General features: G+C 39.7%; 1 protein-coding gene across 1 annotated transcript; it reads right to left on the bottom strand.

Annotated features, from left to right (window-relative positions):
- Positions 1-6354: 6354 nt before the first annotated feature.
- On the bottom strand, positions 6355-17884 carry LOC139456293 (malate dehydrogenase, mitochondrial-like). The gene is made up of 8 exons (XM_071237918.1): positions 17777-17884; positions 14286-14538; positions 14014-14123; positions 11616-11741; positions 10855-10959; positions 9467-9538; positions 7660-7812; positions 6355-7273 (listed from the first exon to the last, which is right to left on the bottom strand). The coding sequence occupies exons 1-8, from the start codon at positions 17846-17848 to the stop codon at positions 7145-7147; spliced, it is 1020 nt and encodes a 339-aa protein (XP_071094019.1). The 5' UTR covers positions 17849-17884; the 3' UTR covers positions 6355-7144.
- Between the last annotated feature and the right edge of the window lie 166 nt (positions 17885-18050).

Raw genomic sequence — 18050 nt, 5'->3', positions numbered from 1 at the left:
ACTCAACCTGTGATGGACTGTGCTCATGAAAGTTCAAATCTCTTTCATTCTCATAATAGCACTATGTCGCCATGTTTTCACCTGAATAGTAAGTTGTTTATTCAGTTGAACGCAAGGCCACATGAAATACAGTTCTAACCGTCGAATGCGTAGTGCTTCATTGTGCAGAGTTGCGTCCCTTAGATTTGCCGTTCGTGACCGAGTGTTCGAATCCCACATTTGTACTGATAATGTGTTTTGGTTTGTCAGCATAATACCCGTGCTTGTAGGTTTCACCATAGTGGTAAACGTCCAAGGCCGGTATCACTGCATATTCATATATTCTCTGATGATTGGTATGGTGATCAATGCTCAACCTCTGGGGCATTCGTTAAACAATGTAATCATATAATGTATTTCTTTTTAGCTTAAGCCATTTATTTTACTATTATAAACAGAGTATACAAATTTATAACCGAATCCGGTCGGTACATATACCATCAAATCTAATGGTAAATTACCGTAACAAGTCAAACTGCCGTCATCTTTTTACCCATATTATACAATGATTTTTCAAATAAGTTTTGCACCTATATCAATATTTTACTTCAAGAAGCAAGCTATCTAACTCCAATCTCACCCGTGTGTCTTTTGATTTCAAATCTAGTGTTTATTTGGTTAATGTCAAAAGACACGAGGGTGAGATTTTATTTATCATCCAACATCATTCTTCCAACTTTTTTAGTTTGTAGACAGTAATAAGAGATGACTAAGTGTGAAAGGTTCTGCTAACAGCTTCAGTAGCAGAGGCATTAGTGATGTCATTTGATTGTGACGTCATGGTAACAATGACATCACAATAGTCTGCAAAGCATTGTGATGCAATTTCATTGCAGCGATATCTTCAGTGTAGATATCGCTTGATCTCACCCAAGCGATATCTCCTGTGGGAGCCTGTTTTGGGTGATAAATAGAGAATCTCACCTGAGTGTCTTTTGATGTAAAAAATATATTGATATCAAAAGACACGAGGGTGAGATTTTATTTATCGTCCAACATCATTCTTCCAACTTTTTCAGTTTGAAGAGAGTAATAAGCAGTGTAGAAAGTACGGGCGCGTTGCAAGCCACGAATCGCTAAGAGAAAGCAAATTAATCGCTCATCCCGGGGTCTGCAACAGTTGGAAGCGCTTGCGCACTCTTCCAAAATGGAGGCGCAACTACCCCTTGATTGCCTTGACGTTATGAAGATCATGATAGAAGAGGCTCGATGACGAGCTGATGAAATTTATGACTACTTTGAAGATGTGGAGCAGACTGAGGATGATGGTGTGTTAGCTACCTTTGCTCATTTTCTCATTGATCCAGTCAATAATTCCTTGTTCCGCTGTCAAAGTAAGCCGCCATTTTGGTTTGAGAACGAAGCGACCTCAGTCAGCGATTGTTTCGCTTGCAAGCGGCTGAGAGTTAGCGCACTGTTGTGAGGCGAATCGCTGTACATCGCTTACAAGCGATTGGCGCTTTGCAACGCACCCCTGTTAACAGTTTCAGTGGCAAAGCCATTTGTGATGTCATTTGATTATGACGTCATGGTAACCAATGATGTCACAATGGTCTGCAAAGAATTGTGATGCAATTTCATTGCAGCGATATATACAATGTAATAGTATAATAGCACTAGATAATCGATTGCATGGCCACTTCGTGACATTAAGCGATTCGACATGATCATGTTTCTAGGTTTAACAGCACCATACCCGTCGTGCTCGTGGGTTTCACCAAAGTGGTAAACGTCTAAAACCTGCATTACTTCGGGCTTTCCTCCCACACCAAGCTGACACGCCGTGAAAAAATGGAATACTGTTCAAGCGGTTTAAAGCCATCTCACTCACTCGTGTAGTTAAGAGAGTTTCAAAAGCAACCACTAACGATAGTCGTAGCACTAAGGTCGATGTGTATAAGGGCACTCGTTGTCGAGAATGACCGCGTATGAGAAGAACGACTTCCAACAATTCGAGGATTAAACACAAGACCCGCCATTGGAGTTATAAAAATAAGGTGGGCGACACAGTGATTGTTTTGGATTTGGTTTAAAGCTTTGAGGAAATTAAAACAACCATCAGCGGATCCTATGATGGCCAAGGGACGTAATTCTGCGTGTGTTCCCTCTGTCCAAGTAGGTGCCACTTCAAACTAGGAACTTGTACAGGTAGAAAATCTTTGGTCAATAAAAGTATGTATAAATATATTTTTGAAGTTTTATTCTTTTAATATTGTTAATGTTGTTTCTATGGAATCATTAATTTCTGAGATGTATTTTAACTTTGCACATGTTTTCACAGATGCTTCTGAGGACATTTGTAATAACCGAACTGCTGAGGCATGTTTGATCCGAGGACTGTTTGTTGTAGAGGTATTTCGTTTTAATGACCACCTTTCTGTATATGTTGAGGCAACTGGATGTTTTGTTTGGTTGGTTGGTTGTTTCCACACTCAGACATGTTACAGCGGTCTGTAAACAATCGAGTCTGGACCAGACAATCCATGGATTGACATCATGAGCATCGATCTACGCAATTGGGACACCATGACATGCATCAACCACATCAGCGAGCCTGACCACCCGTTCCCGTTATTCACCTCTTACGACAAGCATGTGTTGCCGACGGACAATTCTAGCCCGGATCTTCACGGGTCGAAGAAGGATGTAGAAGTGAGACTGTTCTCAATTCTGAGTATGCTAGCGGAAAAAAGCAACCGTGCTTCATATAAAGTTCAATAAATTTTCATTTATTCTGAAATTAAATAATGCATCTTTCAATATATACATATTCATGTCGAGTTCCTGGTTAGATTCACAATTTGCACGTGCATGTTCATGATTCATGATTCATGTTCATGCATGGTGCACAGTTCGGATGTTCACGTGTTTGTGGAGAGCAGACGTAAAAGACGCTGTTTTTTAATGTGAACAGCATACAATGAAGTTGAGCTATCAGGTGTTGCATAAAAAAACAGGGTTTAACCATAATTGAGGCATACGCAAAAATATGCCACGGCTGCCTGAAAATCAACGTATACGCACTGTGGGTTTGCTGCAAGCAGGGATGGCACACAGGGAAGTTGCCAGACATGTTAATCGAAACACAATACCATCTCTTACCAGCAGGGCAACACTCGTGATTTGATGGTTTGGTTTGATTGTTGTTTTACGCCGCACTCAGCATTATTCCAGCTATATGACGGCGGTCTGTAAATAATCGAATCTAGACCAGACAATCCAGTGATTGCTATCATGACCATCGATCCACGCAATTGGGATCGATGACATGAATCGACCAAGTCAGCGAGCCTGACCACCCGATCCCGTTATTCGCCTCTTACAAGCTCAGTCGCCTTTTATGCGGCAAGCATGGTCTGTCGTATCATCACGGGTTGCAACACCCATGCCTTGCCACAGGCCGGCCGTCCACGTGTGACGTCACGTCAACAAGACGATCATATTTGGTTGTTTAATATACGGAATCTATACCAAACTGCCACATGAGTTCCTGGGTTGAGACCAATTACTGGCAAAATCTTACGCAACCGGTTAAGGGACAACAACAGCCGATCCCGGCGTCCATCGATACGCCTCGCTGACTTGGCTGCTCATATCAATCACGGGATTGTCTGGCCTAGACTCAATTATTTACAGACCGCCGTCAAATAGCTTGAACATTGCTGAGTGCGGTGTAAAACAACCAACCAGCCATCGATACGCCCAATTTGCTTGCACGTCACCGCCAGGCACACCTAGCTTGACGTAGACAGGATTTGAGTGAGTGAGTGAGTATGGTTTTACGCCGCTTTTAGACAGGATTTGAGGTTCAGAAGACAAGACTGGGAGTGCATAACGTTCAGACCTGAACTCAGGTTTCATCTGGGCAGCTCTGACAGTCGGGCAAGGGTCTAGAGGCGTCCAGGAGAACGTTTAAGCGACGCTTGCGTTACCCAAAGTAATCAGTCTAGGCTCGGAAGTGTTATGGTTTGGGCTGGCATCACAGCTCATGGGAAAACACAACTCATGTTTGAATGGCGTACGCTACCGTGACGACATCGTCCGAGATCATGTTCTCCCCTTTGTTCAAATGGAGGGATGGCAGGTAACGTTGTAGTAGGATAATGCCCACCTACACATTGCAAGTGGGGTATCATTTATTTTTAGACAGCTTAATATTGCTGTTCTGCCATGCCCGGCACTTTCTCCTCCATAAAACATGTCTGGGATGAGATGGAACTATGCCAACGACGATAAGTCAGTTGGGCAAATCCATGGGCGTTTTCAATCATTTAGTGTATACCATACACCGCCGCTGTCGCGCCTTTATCAACGCAAATGGTGGTCACACCAGATACTGACTTGTGCAGTGACTTCCTTGAGTGGTTACACCATACCGCCTTTAGGGCTCCTCTGCAGTTATGGTTTTTGTCAGAAATGCGTTAGGATATAACGGTGTTCAGAGGAATGACCATATGTTGTATTATTTTCAACATTTTCACCACTTAATATGCAACATAATGTCGTATGGATCCCCGACTAGGTAACGCAATGGCAAACAAGTTTGACAAGTTGCCCAAGACAGGGTTAAACAGAAAATAATTTCCTGATAAATCTAAAGGATTTTCACCATGAAATAACGCTATCTGTTGTCATGTCTTCAAACTATTTCCAAGTAATATACTCCATATTACCACTCTTTTCATCAGTATAAGTCTAAGTGATGAGTTGGGCAAATGGAACTACTACTACTGCTCGAGTTCATTGGTAATTGCCAGTTCAACTAATGTAATGTTAAAGAATCGGGTGTTCTGTAACTTCTCCTGAGTAGTACATGCTTATTGTGACATTTTAATAATCTACAGGACTAACAGACTTTACTTAGTACTGTTCAATCTGTTCCAGATGCATGTTTTTGACGGAGTCCAGTCTATCATCTGTAACTTCTTTTCATGCAGCGATCTTTCAAGTGTCTAGCGAGTGCAAATAGTGTACCCATTTTGAAACTGAAAAAATGGCCTATTAGCCCCAGAACAGAATGAGATTTGCGATTTTATCAGCAACATTGAACATACACCAAGGCGTTTTACAAATATTTATGTATGGACAAATGAGTGGTTGACAGTATCATGTCTTTCCAGGTTCGCATGGCAAGGAACAAATTCTGGTACTCCAGTAGTGAACGTTGTGATGAAATATATTAAAAATGAACATCTCCAAATGATATGTTAACTAAATGTATATGTGAATGGTTATCATGTAAAAAGTATAACTGCGGGCATACCAAACGATTTATCGGTATTGTTAATAGAATTATCCAAGTTCCTGGTTGTACAGTATTATCCCCTGCTTCTAGGAGTACCAGTAATGAAATAAGCTTCAAGGCAAAAGGATCAGATGGTATCACACTCGTTTTCCCCCGTAGGAATTCCCGGTAGATAACAAATGATTCTGTCCAAGGCGATTATACCACATTTTTTGAGAAAATGAACCCAAACAGTTAGGAGAAATTGGCCCCAAATTTTGGAGAAACAAAACTAACACAAATCTGTAGTGATTTAGTTTATTTATTGTTTAGACATTTAGTACATTTATTGATAGGCTATTCTGGGTGGTTAATTGTTTCCATCAGGTGGTCATATATGCTCTGTCCCAATGTCACATGGTTTCCGTCACTATCTGGTATACTGTGTACAAACTAAGTTTAATTGTGGCCATTTACTCCAAACTGCCTGGGGTCATTTTCTCCAGTACCCATTCATGCATACATCGTGGTAGGCTTGGTGATCGTTCCACTGCGATTCAAGGTTGGTTGGTTGGTTTGTTGTTTAACGCCGCACTCAACAATATTCCAGCTATATGACGGCGGTCTGTAAATAATCGAGTCTGGACCAGACAATCCAGTGATTAATATCATGAGCATCGATCCATGCATATGGGATCGATGACATGCGAGCCTGACCACCCGATCCCGTTAGTCGCCTTTTTATGACAAGCATAGTCACCTTTTACGGAAAGCATGGGTTGCTGAAGACCTAGTCTAACCCGGAATCTTCACGGGTCGCGATTCAAGGTACCCATGACAATGCAGGACATTGCTCATAACATAAACCACTGGTTTGTCTACTCCACAATATCATTAACAGGATCATCAACCATATAGCCCACAATCACTAAAATGTCACAACTGCAGATTACAGTGGCTGATGCATTCTGGAAACAAATCATTGTCTGACACGGAGGACACGGAGGACACGATATGGCATTTCTCCTTGTCTGCCATATGTGCGTGTGTGCCTGTGTGAACTAGCATTCCACAATATTCCAGCTAAATGGCAGCCTGTAAATATCAAGTCTGGATCAGACAATCCATTGATTGATATTGTGAGCACGGATTCACGCCATCAGGGTACGATGATCAACCAAGTCAGTTTGAGTCTAACGACCCGATCACAAAATCTCCACATGGCCTAATAACCGGGCCACCAGTTTGTAAAAGTGGGTACATCAAAAAGTGAGATATTTGTTGACTTTCATTTACCTGTAGAACACATTATCTCCTCCAACCGATCTTAGTCCTGGCCACATTGAAAATAGTCACATCAACAAATCCAAACAATCTGTATATATTATTCTTTAATAAACCAGCAATGACTACATATCAACAAGTCTGAGTCTCTCACATACAGGATGGAAAATAGCACTATTGATGCTGACGAAGAGCGACAAGTAAGTCCACACCTACAAAACATGTTGGGAGAGTAATGTATGGCACTTGCACTAGGCAAATGCCCCAGTCAGGCTTCCGCATCGAAACACTTCACAAGCATTACTCGATGTTGTCTGATCCGCTGCATATGATTATGCACTAAATGACGAACCCGATACTTCACTTTGATTACACGAACCAAGATGATATCTCGACCACACAACTCAAACTATTCTGGATGGATGTTTATGTAAAATGCTCGTTTATGCACACAGCCAACAAATAATAAAATTTAGGTACATTCTTGTCTGGATACATAATAAGAGCATCTCAAATTGTACAGACAACCCTTAATTCCAACCTTCAGAATAGACTGAGTAGACAGGCAGTATTGTCTTGTTTAAGCACACCGGGTTTCTACCCCTTGAGCACAAAGTCCTCTCCCTTCTGTATGCTGGCTTGTAGTTCTGGCAGAGCTGCCTTAAGAAGACCAATTTCATACTCCAACAATTTGCCCATTCCAAGGTTCTTCTCTACACCCTCTTTCTGCAAAAAACATATATACATATTTCCTGAGAATTTCAGCTAGAATATGTTGCATGGAAGTTAACACTGAAGTACAATGATAACGCTCTACCAGTTAAATGTTCTTGATTAGCCTATGCTATAAATGTGGCAATGTCAGAAAGTACTAATCAAAATTAATAAAATACTACGATTGATTTACAATACAATATCCTCAACATCATTTTGTTTTGATTTTGTTTTCAGCAAAATCCTTTCCTTATATTTCAATAAGGAAATAAATCAGCTTGAAAACACAAAAATCCCATAACCTGATTTCACGTACATGGATTTTTGAAATGTAGGGTGAATGCCGTAACCACAAAACCACCAAAACTAGTCCTTTGGACTATTTTAACAATACTTACACCTAGCAAAATTGGTGTTGCAAAGTATTTGGCTTCTGTCTCGTCTGATCGAATGTAGGCACACTCCACCTTGCCCTCCATACCACCCAGAGCCTCCAGCACCGAGAACCCGAACTGAGCTGCAGCATACGCCATAGACAAGGTGGCTGATCCCTGCAAGACACAAGTACAGAAAAGATCTAATTTCTATTTAGCAAATTTTCAGAAACTCAGCCTTAAAACCAGGGGTCCGGAAAATATAAAATCCGAATCGGACATTTGCATTTAGGCCACGCCCCCTTCAAATAGCGTATTTTAGTACACACATTACAAGTTGTTACGTATTCATAATATAACCAATTATGAATTGTTTTAATTCAAATTGTTTAATTCACAGGACAATTAATAACAAATAATATCATTTTAGATATACATGGAAAACATAAGTTTGTTTCTGTTATAATAACGATCTGTTAACGTAGTGAATGGTCTAATTAATATTCATGAGTCTGCTCAAGTGTACGTGTTGTAACATTTGGATCAAGACTATTATCCCATATTTGGTTATCACTTGACCTCACGGAATAAAAGTTTTTTTTAAATAACTAAAGATTATTTAAAAACAAGATAGATAATATAATCACAAATGCTAAAATATCTTTGATAGCAATAGTTATTTGAATACTTTTTTCATCTGTTCTTAATTATTGACCGTAAAAAAATTTGACTATCGATCGTCACAGAAAGCAAAATGGCGGTCAATCAAGATTCAATATATGACTAGCTACTGAAAACAATAAAATCTGCAAATCCTCATTGTATGTCAACCAAGTGAAAGCCTACACCTGTTAACAGCATACACCTAAAAAACCAATGTTAACACTTACTTCCATTGATCACCAATTGTCCAACACTGACCCCGAAAGTACAGCACTGGCCCCAACAGCCTAACACTGACCTCCATTGTACAACAGTGACCCCCACTGTCCCAAGACTGACCCCCACTGTCCTAACACTGATCCCCACTGTACAACACTGACCCCCACTGTCCCAAGACTGACCCCCACTGTCCTAACACTGATCCCCACTGTACAACACTGACCCCCACTGTCCCAAGACTGATCCCCACTGTCCTAACACTGATCCCCACTGTACAACACTGACCCCCACTGTCCCAAGACTGATCCCAACTGTCCTAACACTGATCCCCACTGTACAACACTGATCCCCACTGTCCTAACACTGATCCCCACTGTCCTAACACTGATCCCCACTGTCCCAAGACTGACCCCCACTGTCCCAAGACTGATCCCCACTGTACAACACTGACCCCCACTGTCCCAACACTGATCCCCACTGTCCCAAGACTGACCCCACTGTCCTAACACTGATCCCCACTGTACAACACTGACCCCCACTGTCCCAAGACTGACCCCCACTGTCCTAACACTGATCCCCACTGTACAACACTGACCCCCACTGTCCCAAGACTGACCCCCACTGTCCCAAGACTGACCCCCACTGTCTAAAAGTTCAACAGTGAGCTCTATTGTACAACAATGACCCACACTGACCCCCACTGTCCCAACACTGATCCCCACTGTCCAAAAGTCCAACACTGACCCCCACTGACTCCAACAGTCCAGCACGACTTATCCACACTATTTAACACTGACACACTTAGCTAACAGTAATGTTGACCCACATTATCAACCCAACACTGACCTACTATGTCCAACACTGACCCATATGAAATGGAATCACCCTTTCCTATCAGATAGTGCCTGCATGATGTCCTGAATTTATGATAAACAAATCATCAACTCACAGCTCCAGCTTTAGCTTCCACAACTTCAGTTCCTGCATTCTGAATTCTTGTTGTCATTTTGTCACGCTCTTCCTATAAAGAAAAAGAAAGTCAATACCAAGGTCATCAGATGTTTAATAGATGTTTTTTCATGGCTGAGGCCATCTCCAGTGGACAGTCTGACAGACAGGCAGAATATTAAAGAACCATTTAGGCAACAGCAATATTTTTATTGTTGTAGTCCACTGAGATACAATGCCACAGTTTATCATAAATACTCCACTCAGACAAAGTATACTAACTCCTAGCCGACCAGTAATATCCCCTTCATGCCATGCCCCAGATTTTAAAATCTTTTGGCATGACACAACCAGGGGATCGAACCATCGACCATACGTTCTCCCATCAGATGCTCTATCCATGTCATGGAGCCAGTCATAGACACATAACATCGTTTCAAGTCGAAATATATCCCAACGTTTTTGATATGGGTCATAAATGAAGCAATATTGCTAAGGAAATCTGACTCCAGACTGAGAATTAACAACATTTCCTTATACAAAATACTGACTGACTAGTTGTTTAACAAGAGTGCTCTGACAGCACAACATCCCCCGCATGAATTTTTTTAATGAGTCAAATGAAGCTCCGTAATACAGGCGCAGTTACTCTGTCAAAATTAGTCGAAATAAAAAGGGGCTGCAATATGGGTATCATCAATATGTCGACATCTTGTGTGAAGAGTTTCAGGGATATTCTCTGGAAACTGTAAGAGGAGTTGATTTCACAAGCTTAGTACCCTCTCTCACAATTACGCAAATTAAGCTCTGTAAAACAGGGGCAGTAACTCTGTCAAAATTAGTCAATAGGAAACAGGACTGCGATATGCTTATCATCAACATGTCGACATTTTGTGTGTAGAGTTTCAGGGATATTCTCTGGAAACTGTAGGAGGAGTTGATTTCACAAGCTTAGTACCCTCTGTGGGACGGACAGATGGCCGGCCGGCCGGACTGCGCCACGACATAATCCCCCTTCGGCCATTCTGGCCTGGCGGGGGATAAAAATTAAACCTGTACCATCTAGGGATAGTAGTTTCTGTGCAATAGAACAGGATGTGACTAAATCACACAATGCTGATAAGAAGCTCCATACTTTAAATCAAATAATACACAGTTTTTGTGACAAATGTCTAAACTGTATTAGTTTAAAGAAAATCAGAAAATTCGGAAAATGACCTGTCTAAAAATGCAATGAGTCATGACTCATTTCATTAAGGCTATGTGAGTATGGCTTTACACCGCTTTTAGCAATATTCAAGCAACATCATGGCAGGGGAAACAAGGCTATAGAAAAACCCCGTAATAAATATGTCAGGGACACATAAATATGTCAAACAAGGTTCTTACTGCAGGGAAAGACACTGGGGGAGTGCACTGTGAGATGATTGGGATGATGGTTGCTCCAGCATGGCCGCCAATGACAGGGACGTTCACTTTTGCCACATCAAGACCCTAAAATAGACATATATAAAAATTCCAAATTAGCACTTCCTGTATTCATAATGATGAGACATTACCAGAAAATAGTTATCAACATCGAAAACACTACTCCCATGTTAATTAGCAGCTTCACGCATTTAGTAATATTGAAGAACATCAAAAAGTGGTAATTCTCTAGTATCCACAATAGCATTTTGTGCGACCAGAAAGTCCTGAAATATGTTCTTGTTTGCAAAGTCAGCACTATTCAGCAACATCACAGCTGCCTGTGAAAAATGCATCTGAACCAAATGTTTTAACATAGGAGTGAGCGAGTTCGTCAACACTCCAGGAATACCATGGCAACATTTAAACAATCCAGCATGAGTCAGGAAAACCAGTGGTTGATGGCATAAGCAACACTCTATGGTGAAAATGGAACACAATCCATACATTATAACCCAATCCAAATTTTAGTTATCTCTACAACAAGCAATGAAACATGGGGTGCTTGGCACATATGCCAACCTAAAATTTCCCACAAGGATATCTTCAAAAAAGGATCAGGGATTGCTTCTTCTCAGCATCAGCCCATATCACAGTACAAACGAAAAATATCTGACACTGATCGCTGATGCTATCTAACTCATTATATGTAACGGAACAACAGACTATAGCAGTTATCTTACCTTTGCTTCTGCAATGAATGTATTTGCTCGGACAACATCAAGAGTTGTAACACCGAAAATTCTATTAGGGTCGTATACTCCTCTCCTCTTAAATACTTCAGATACAATAGGTACGGTAGAGTTAACCTGCAACAAGAATAGAGCAACTTCAGAATTGGAGATAAATGTAATTGCTCTACAGAACATGCAGCAGTCTTGAAACATGTATACATGTTTTACCCATGTTACCTGTACTTGCCAAGGCCCCAAAATAGACATTAAATAAATGACCTGTATTCCATCATTTGTCCTTGTTGAATGCTCCACACAGTGAGTGAGTTGGATTTAACGCTGCTTTTAACAGTATTCCAGTTACATCACGGCGTGTCAGCTTAATGTGGCAGGAAAGCCCCAACTGATGCAGGTCTCAGACGTTTACCACTTAGGTGAAACCCACGAGCACGAGTAAGGTGCTGACAAACCTAGAAACATAATCGGGGCGAACCGGGATTCGAACCCACAATCATAGGTTTCTGGCGTGCATAAGGGACGCAACTCCGCACAGCGAATCGCGGCGCCGCCTTAGCCACCCGTGCCCCCTAATGCCCCAAACATCAATATCCCAGCTTTATCATAGTGACCTGCAAAGAACTGAGTCTGGACCAGACAATCCAGTGATTGAAATGATGAGCAATGATCCAAGTATTTGGGGTACTGCACTGGCCACTCAATCCATTAAAGACACCTTTTACCACCAGCATAGGTTTGCTAGCGACCTATTCCAACCCGGAATCTCTATGGGTTGGAGCTATGGAGAGTTTCATTACCGGTGTATGAGTAAACAATGACATGCTTCATATGTGCTAATGGATATTTGATCAGTTATTACCTAACAATTCAATGAGCAATTGTAAGTGGCATTATCAATATATTTTTGTGTGGAGAAAAAAAGCCATTCATTAATACTTTTCATTACTTAAAGTTACCAATCATTCCTTAAGAATGCTTACATCTGTAATCAATTACACAGAAGCACATTTATCATAAATTTGCAACCAAACAAGCTTAGCATTTTCACTGATCATGCTTAGGAATGATTTGTTTGTTTGTTTGTTGTTTTACGCCGCACTTAGCAATATTCCAGCTATATGATGAGGGTCTGTAAATAATCGAGTCTGGACCAGACAATCCAGTGACTGATATCATGAGCATCGATCCATGCAATTGGGATTGATGATATGCATCAACCAAGTCAGCTAGCCTGACCACCCGATCCCGTTATTCGCCTTTAACGACAAGCATAGTTGCCTTTTACGACAAGCATGGGTTGCTGAAGACCTATTCTACCCCGTATCTCCACAGGTCTCTTATGAATGAGATCTTCAAATTTCAAAAAATATCTTTTGACATATTACAATGCTTAGAAAAGAGCCAATAAATGACTATTATGGTTTGGCAGGAACTAATTACAAAACTGCTACCTGTTAAGCCTTTGACCATGATTACCAACACTAGTTTGAGAAGTTTGCTGTTGTGTTTGACAAGGGCAGCTTGTTGCAGGGATCATTGGCAGCCTTTTCACTCAAATTATATTTCAATTCTGAATATGCAAACTATGTTAATTAATCTAGGCTTGAATGAATATTGTGTTTGTTGACGAGAACTGTCATTCCAAGATTATACAAATTTATATGATACACATGATCATGATGATAAAAGACCTTATCACAATGTTTTTTTATCTATTGTGTTATTTGGCCATGTTATCATTGTAATATTGAACCAAATAGTGAACCAAAACAAAATCAAACAGTAACCTATTGGCAAACAAACATCCTGTCAGACCATCACAAGACTTAGTATACAAGATTCCCGAGATTTAAAAAAAAAATTTAAGAAAAAATGAATTCGCAAATCAAGTCAATGTGCTGATCATTAAACATTAAAGACATGACCAAATGTGAGCAATGGTGAGATTAACTGTATTTTTCATAACTTGAATTTTCAAATGAACATTGTTTAATAGTTTTACGTAAATACAAAGGACCAAATATGTTTGTTTGTTGTTTAACGCTGCACTTCCAGCTTTGTGACAGCTGTCTGTAAACATTCGAACCTGGCCAAACAAATCAGTGATTGATATCATGAGCATTGACCCATGCAATTGGGAAATGATGGCATGCAACACAAAGTCAGTGAGCCTGACTGGTCTAATTACCCGCCTCTTACGCCATGCATAGGTTGCTGAAGACTTAATTCTAACATGGACCTTCATTAAATATGTAAAACACCCAATTATAATTACCTCTTCTAACCATGTGTCTAACTGACTGACAAGAAAACCTTAAAACAAAAAAGTCTCCATGTTCATGACAGTGGCATTGATTAATTAGATGAAGTTACGCATGTAAAAACTCACAGGATTTGTGACGATTCCCATGATTGCTTTTGGACAAACTTGGGCACAAACATCAGCCAAGTCTCTAACAATGGAAGCATTTGTGTTGAAGAGGTCATCTCTTGTCATTCCTGGAAAAATGATGAAGCCACACATAATTATAACTCTTGTCTCTCGTCTTTGTTATAACATTGGATTTAAAGAAAACATTTTGACAACCCTTCATAACCACAAGGGTCAGATAACTGCCTCATAAACACATTAACTTAAAGTAATCTAAAAAACAACTTTACCTGGTTTCCTTGGAACTCCAGCAGGAATGAGCACTAGTTGGGCACCACTCACACATTCCTTGAGTTGATCTGGCCCAAGGAAGCCTTGAACTTTAGCTTTTGTCTCGATGTGACTTAGATCAGCTGCTACTCCAGGAGTATGAGCAATATCATACAATGATAGCTGAGTAACTAGTGGAGACTCCTTCAAGAGCAGTGACAGTGGCTGACCAATGCCACCACTGGCCCCAAGAACTGCAACTTTTGCGTCGGTCTGAAACAAACAATGCTAAATAATATGCATATCCATTTATTTATTTAACACGTCAACAAATCCAATATATCTACACCAATAACTTTAGTAATGCTAATACATAAATAATAAATAATATTTAATAATAAAACATCACAAAAGTTAAGGACACATGGCAAGACGAGGACAATATGCATGATGTGCAGTGTTTGTTATTAAGCACATATGACAGGGGGGTACTGGTCGATCTTGTATCCAATCTTTAACGGGGCACCAGGCTCTGGCTTCCACCAGGCTGTTCCCTAACATTATAAATGTGTTTGTAAATCTGACAAAACAATAACAGGAAAACAAATACTAGTACAGATTGAATTCTGATTACCGTATTCGACGTAATAAGCGCCCTGCTCTAACAAGCACCCACGGCGATATTTGCTAATATATTGTCTAGTGAACAAACCCAATTAGCACCCCTTCCAAGAAAAATATATCTGTTGTATATAAACATTTCAGGCTGTCAGCATTAACCACAAAATTTATCTTTTAACTCTGTTTTTTCACCAAAATAATATTCTAATAAGAGACCCCTATTTCCGATTTTGAGAGCGCCCTGGGCGCTTATTACATCGCATACGGTAATGCATAAATTTCAGTTGAGGCCATGTTGAGACCGGATCATGCTGATAGTATCCTCGCAGTCAAAGCATTTTCAGATTTCGGATTGCAAGGATGATAAGATGACTGAAATGGATGTTTCATAGCTAAATATTTAGTTATGGATCCATTTGGCCATTGCATGGTTATTGTATACTATCAATTACTGGATATAATACAACAATCTATTCCCTTGTTGTCATCCTTGTTTTATGGTATAACCCTACACCTCTGTATTTGCCGTCATTCTCTTGATGCAAAGTTTATGACTATTATCAACACTGATCATGATTACATGCATAGTGGTATTAGTGTTAGTGGCAACACCAGTCAGATTAACTGTTTGATTGGCATTCTAGAAGTTGATGAGTAAATAAGTAAACATACAACTTTATGGATAACTTCTGGTTTATTGCATTTAATGACATTTCTATGTAGATTCTTACATCGTTATCAAGCTGGAGTGACTACAATCAATTAATGAGAGGTATCTAAGTATGACACCATATGATACGTAGCAGATTGACATTAAAAACAAGTAAGTAAATTGTTAAATTCATTTATTATTTTGACTTTCCTGTGGTTGTTATGACTTTTGTGTGTGACCGTCTTACTTTGAGTGTGGGGCTGTTCTGACATGAGGACATTTTGACTACAACCCTACAGCTGCAGATTTATGGGATATTGTTACTGATTTATGTGAATATTGACGAATACATTTCTTGAACAAACAAGTTGTTGTTTTCACAAGCCTTTTAATTTTTAGGCACATACTTGGTTACTGTCAAAGTGTAAAATGTGATTCACTTAGGTAATTTACAAAATGCCCCAAAGGGCTTAAAAACATAAAACAAATGTTAAGATTAGAAGCTTAAAAACATACACTGACTTTTCTTTTAATCTTATCATTTTCAGTTGCTGGATGATGAAATTTAACATAAAAATGTTTGGAATTTGAAATAAAATAAATGGTCACATTTTTTAGTCAGTTTGTAAAAATAACTGAAGATTTTACACATATACACATGATATGATAAGCAATGCTCAGGTGAAATCATTAGTTTGTGTTGCAAGTCAAAATAGTGTAAACGAAAATCAAAGACTATCATTGAAGGCACTTATCAAAACTTTGTCAACACAACCAATGCAACCCCCAATGGTGCCTACATTTCCTCATAAATATCCCAAGATAAACAACTGTTTTTCTTTATTATACTGTAAATAAAAGCAACAAATGTGAACCACAAGCCATGAACTAGTCGCGACTTCTGGAATATCATACAGGCATACATGGGCAAAAACAGTAACAAAGGCAGCATCCTGTACCCAAGACTTATAAGAGATCAGAGCCACTTCAGCTACTGGCCATCATTTAGCTGGAATACTGCTGTTAGATGTGCTATGTCATGGGCCCCTTCACCTGTATTCACTGATATTGCATACTGGGTAGAGACCAGTTATCACCGACGACCAATTTTCACCAGCTCCCCGTTATAGCGTGCATGTGATCGCATTTCATTTTACTTTTGCTCATTTTCATTAGAAGTGAGAAATATTTATCCAAAAATGATGAACAAAAATGGACTCTTGTGAGAAAACAATTAAAAAAAACACCCCACAATCACCTTGTTCAAATACAACTGTCACGTGACTTAATTCAAGCGAAAAAATAAGCCAAACAACACGATGATGCACTTCCTGTTCTGTCATTGATTTCTTCTGTCATTTCTTCCCCAAAATACAATTCCGAAACCTTTTTGACCTATATACCAAAACTGCATAACCCATATATTGCAAAATCCATAGTACATAGTGCTAAGGACCAACATGTGTAGATCGAATTTGAGGAATATTGTTTTTTTGTCAGTTTACAGACCACAAATTGATAACAGCATTTCTTATTCATTTTGAAATCAACTGAATTTTATTCCATGGACAGATATAAGAACATTTGCTCTTAGTTTCACAAAAATTAAATTTATTGGTACAGTCAGCTTTGTAGACGGAATGTCAGAAATAACATGAAAAAATGTTGACAACTGGGCGGTGACCAGTAGCATTATAATGAGCACAACAATTTATATGACAAAACTGTTAAAGAGATAATGCTTAAACATTGACAGCTACTTGATCATGGAAATATTTTATATGTATACGGTATACAAATGTGAAATATGAAATAGGGAATGACTATTTCAGTACATTTAATGTTGACATTTCAAGATATCTAATTGTGCAACATCGTAAGAAGCGTACGAACATTTCATGCATATCGGAGCAATGCCCTTGAAAATACTTTGGCCATGCACAGATAACGTGATTGATACTTCACTTGAGACCTATATCACCCTCTTCAGACATGTCCGCGATAGGACAGCGGGCCAAAATAGGCTAGATTCAGCATAACAATTTTATGCTGGTTGATCTGTGTAGCAACGACGCTGGTATAGAACTTCGATCTTGCATCGACTTACACAATGTCACAAATCCGGGCCACATGGACTCACCGGGCACTTGTTGAGGTGTGCAAACGTGAAATTGGAAGCATGTCTATTAGAATTAACTGCAATCATGAAAAGAATACTATAAAGTTTCTATTCCAAACCTTTGCACTCGTTGAAAAGGCATTCTTGACAATGCTGATAATCAGAGGTTGACGTGCGAGCCGAGAAAACATCTTCTTAGGTCTTGAGGCCTCGTCAATATGGCGTATGACAGGAAGTTGGGGGAAAATGTAATACGCATGACAGAGTGTATGGTTGTGTTCATGCGCACATGGCAACGGGTCTTACAGAAAATGTACAACATTTGCAATTCCACATTGGGGATTGGCTACAATGCAACTCTGCTCTACTGAGTTCAGACACTGCCCATTACAA

Source organism: Haliotis cracherodii, unplaced genomic scaffold (assembly GCF_022045235.1).
Source record: "Haliotis cracherodii isolate W230 unplaced genomic scaffold, xgHalCrac1.p SCAF_11, whole genome shotgun sequence".
Lineage (NCBI taxonomy): Eukaryota > Metazoa > Mollusca > Gastropoda > Lepetellida > Haliotidae > Haliotis > Haliotis cracherodii.
Note: the sequence above shows the minus strand (reverse complement) of the source record. Positions and strands in the feature narration are given on the sequence as shown.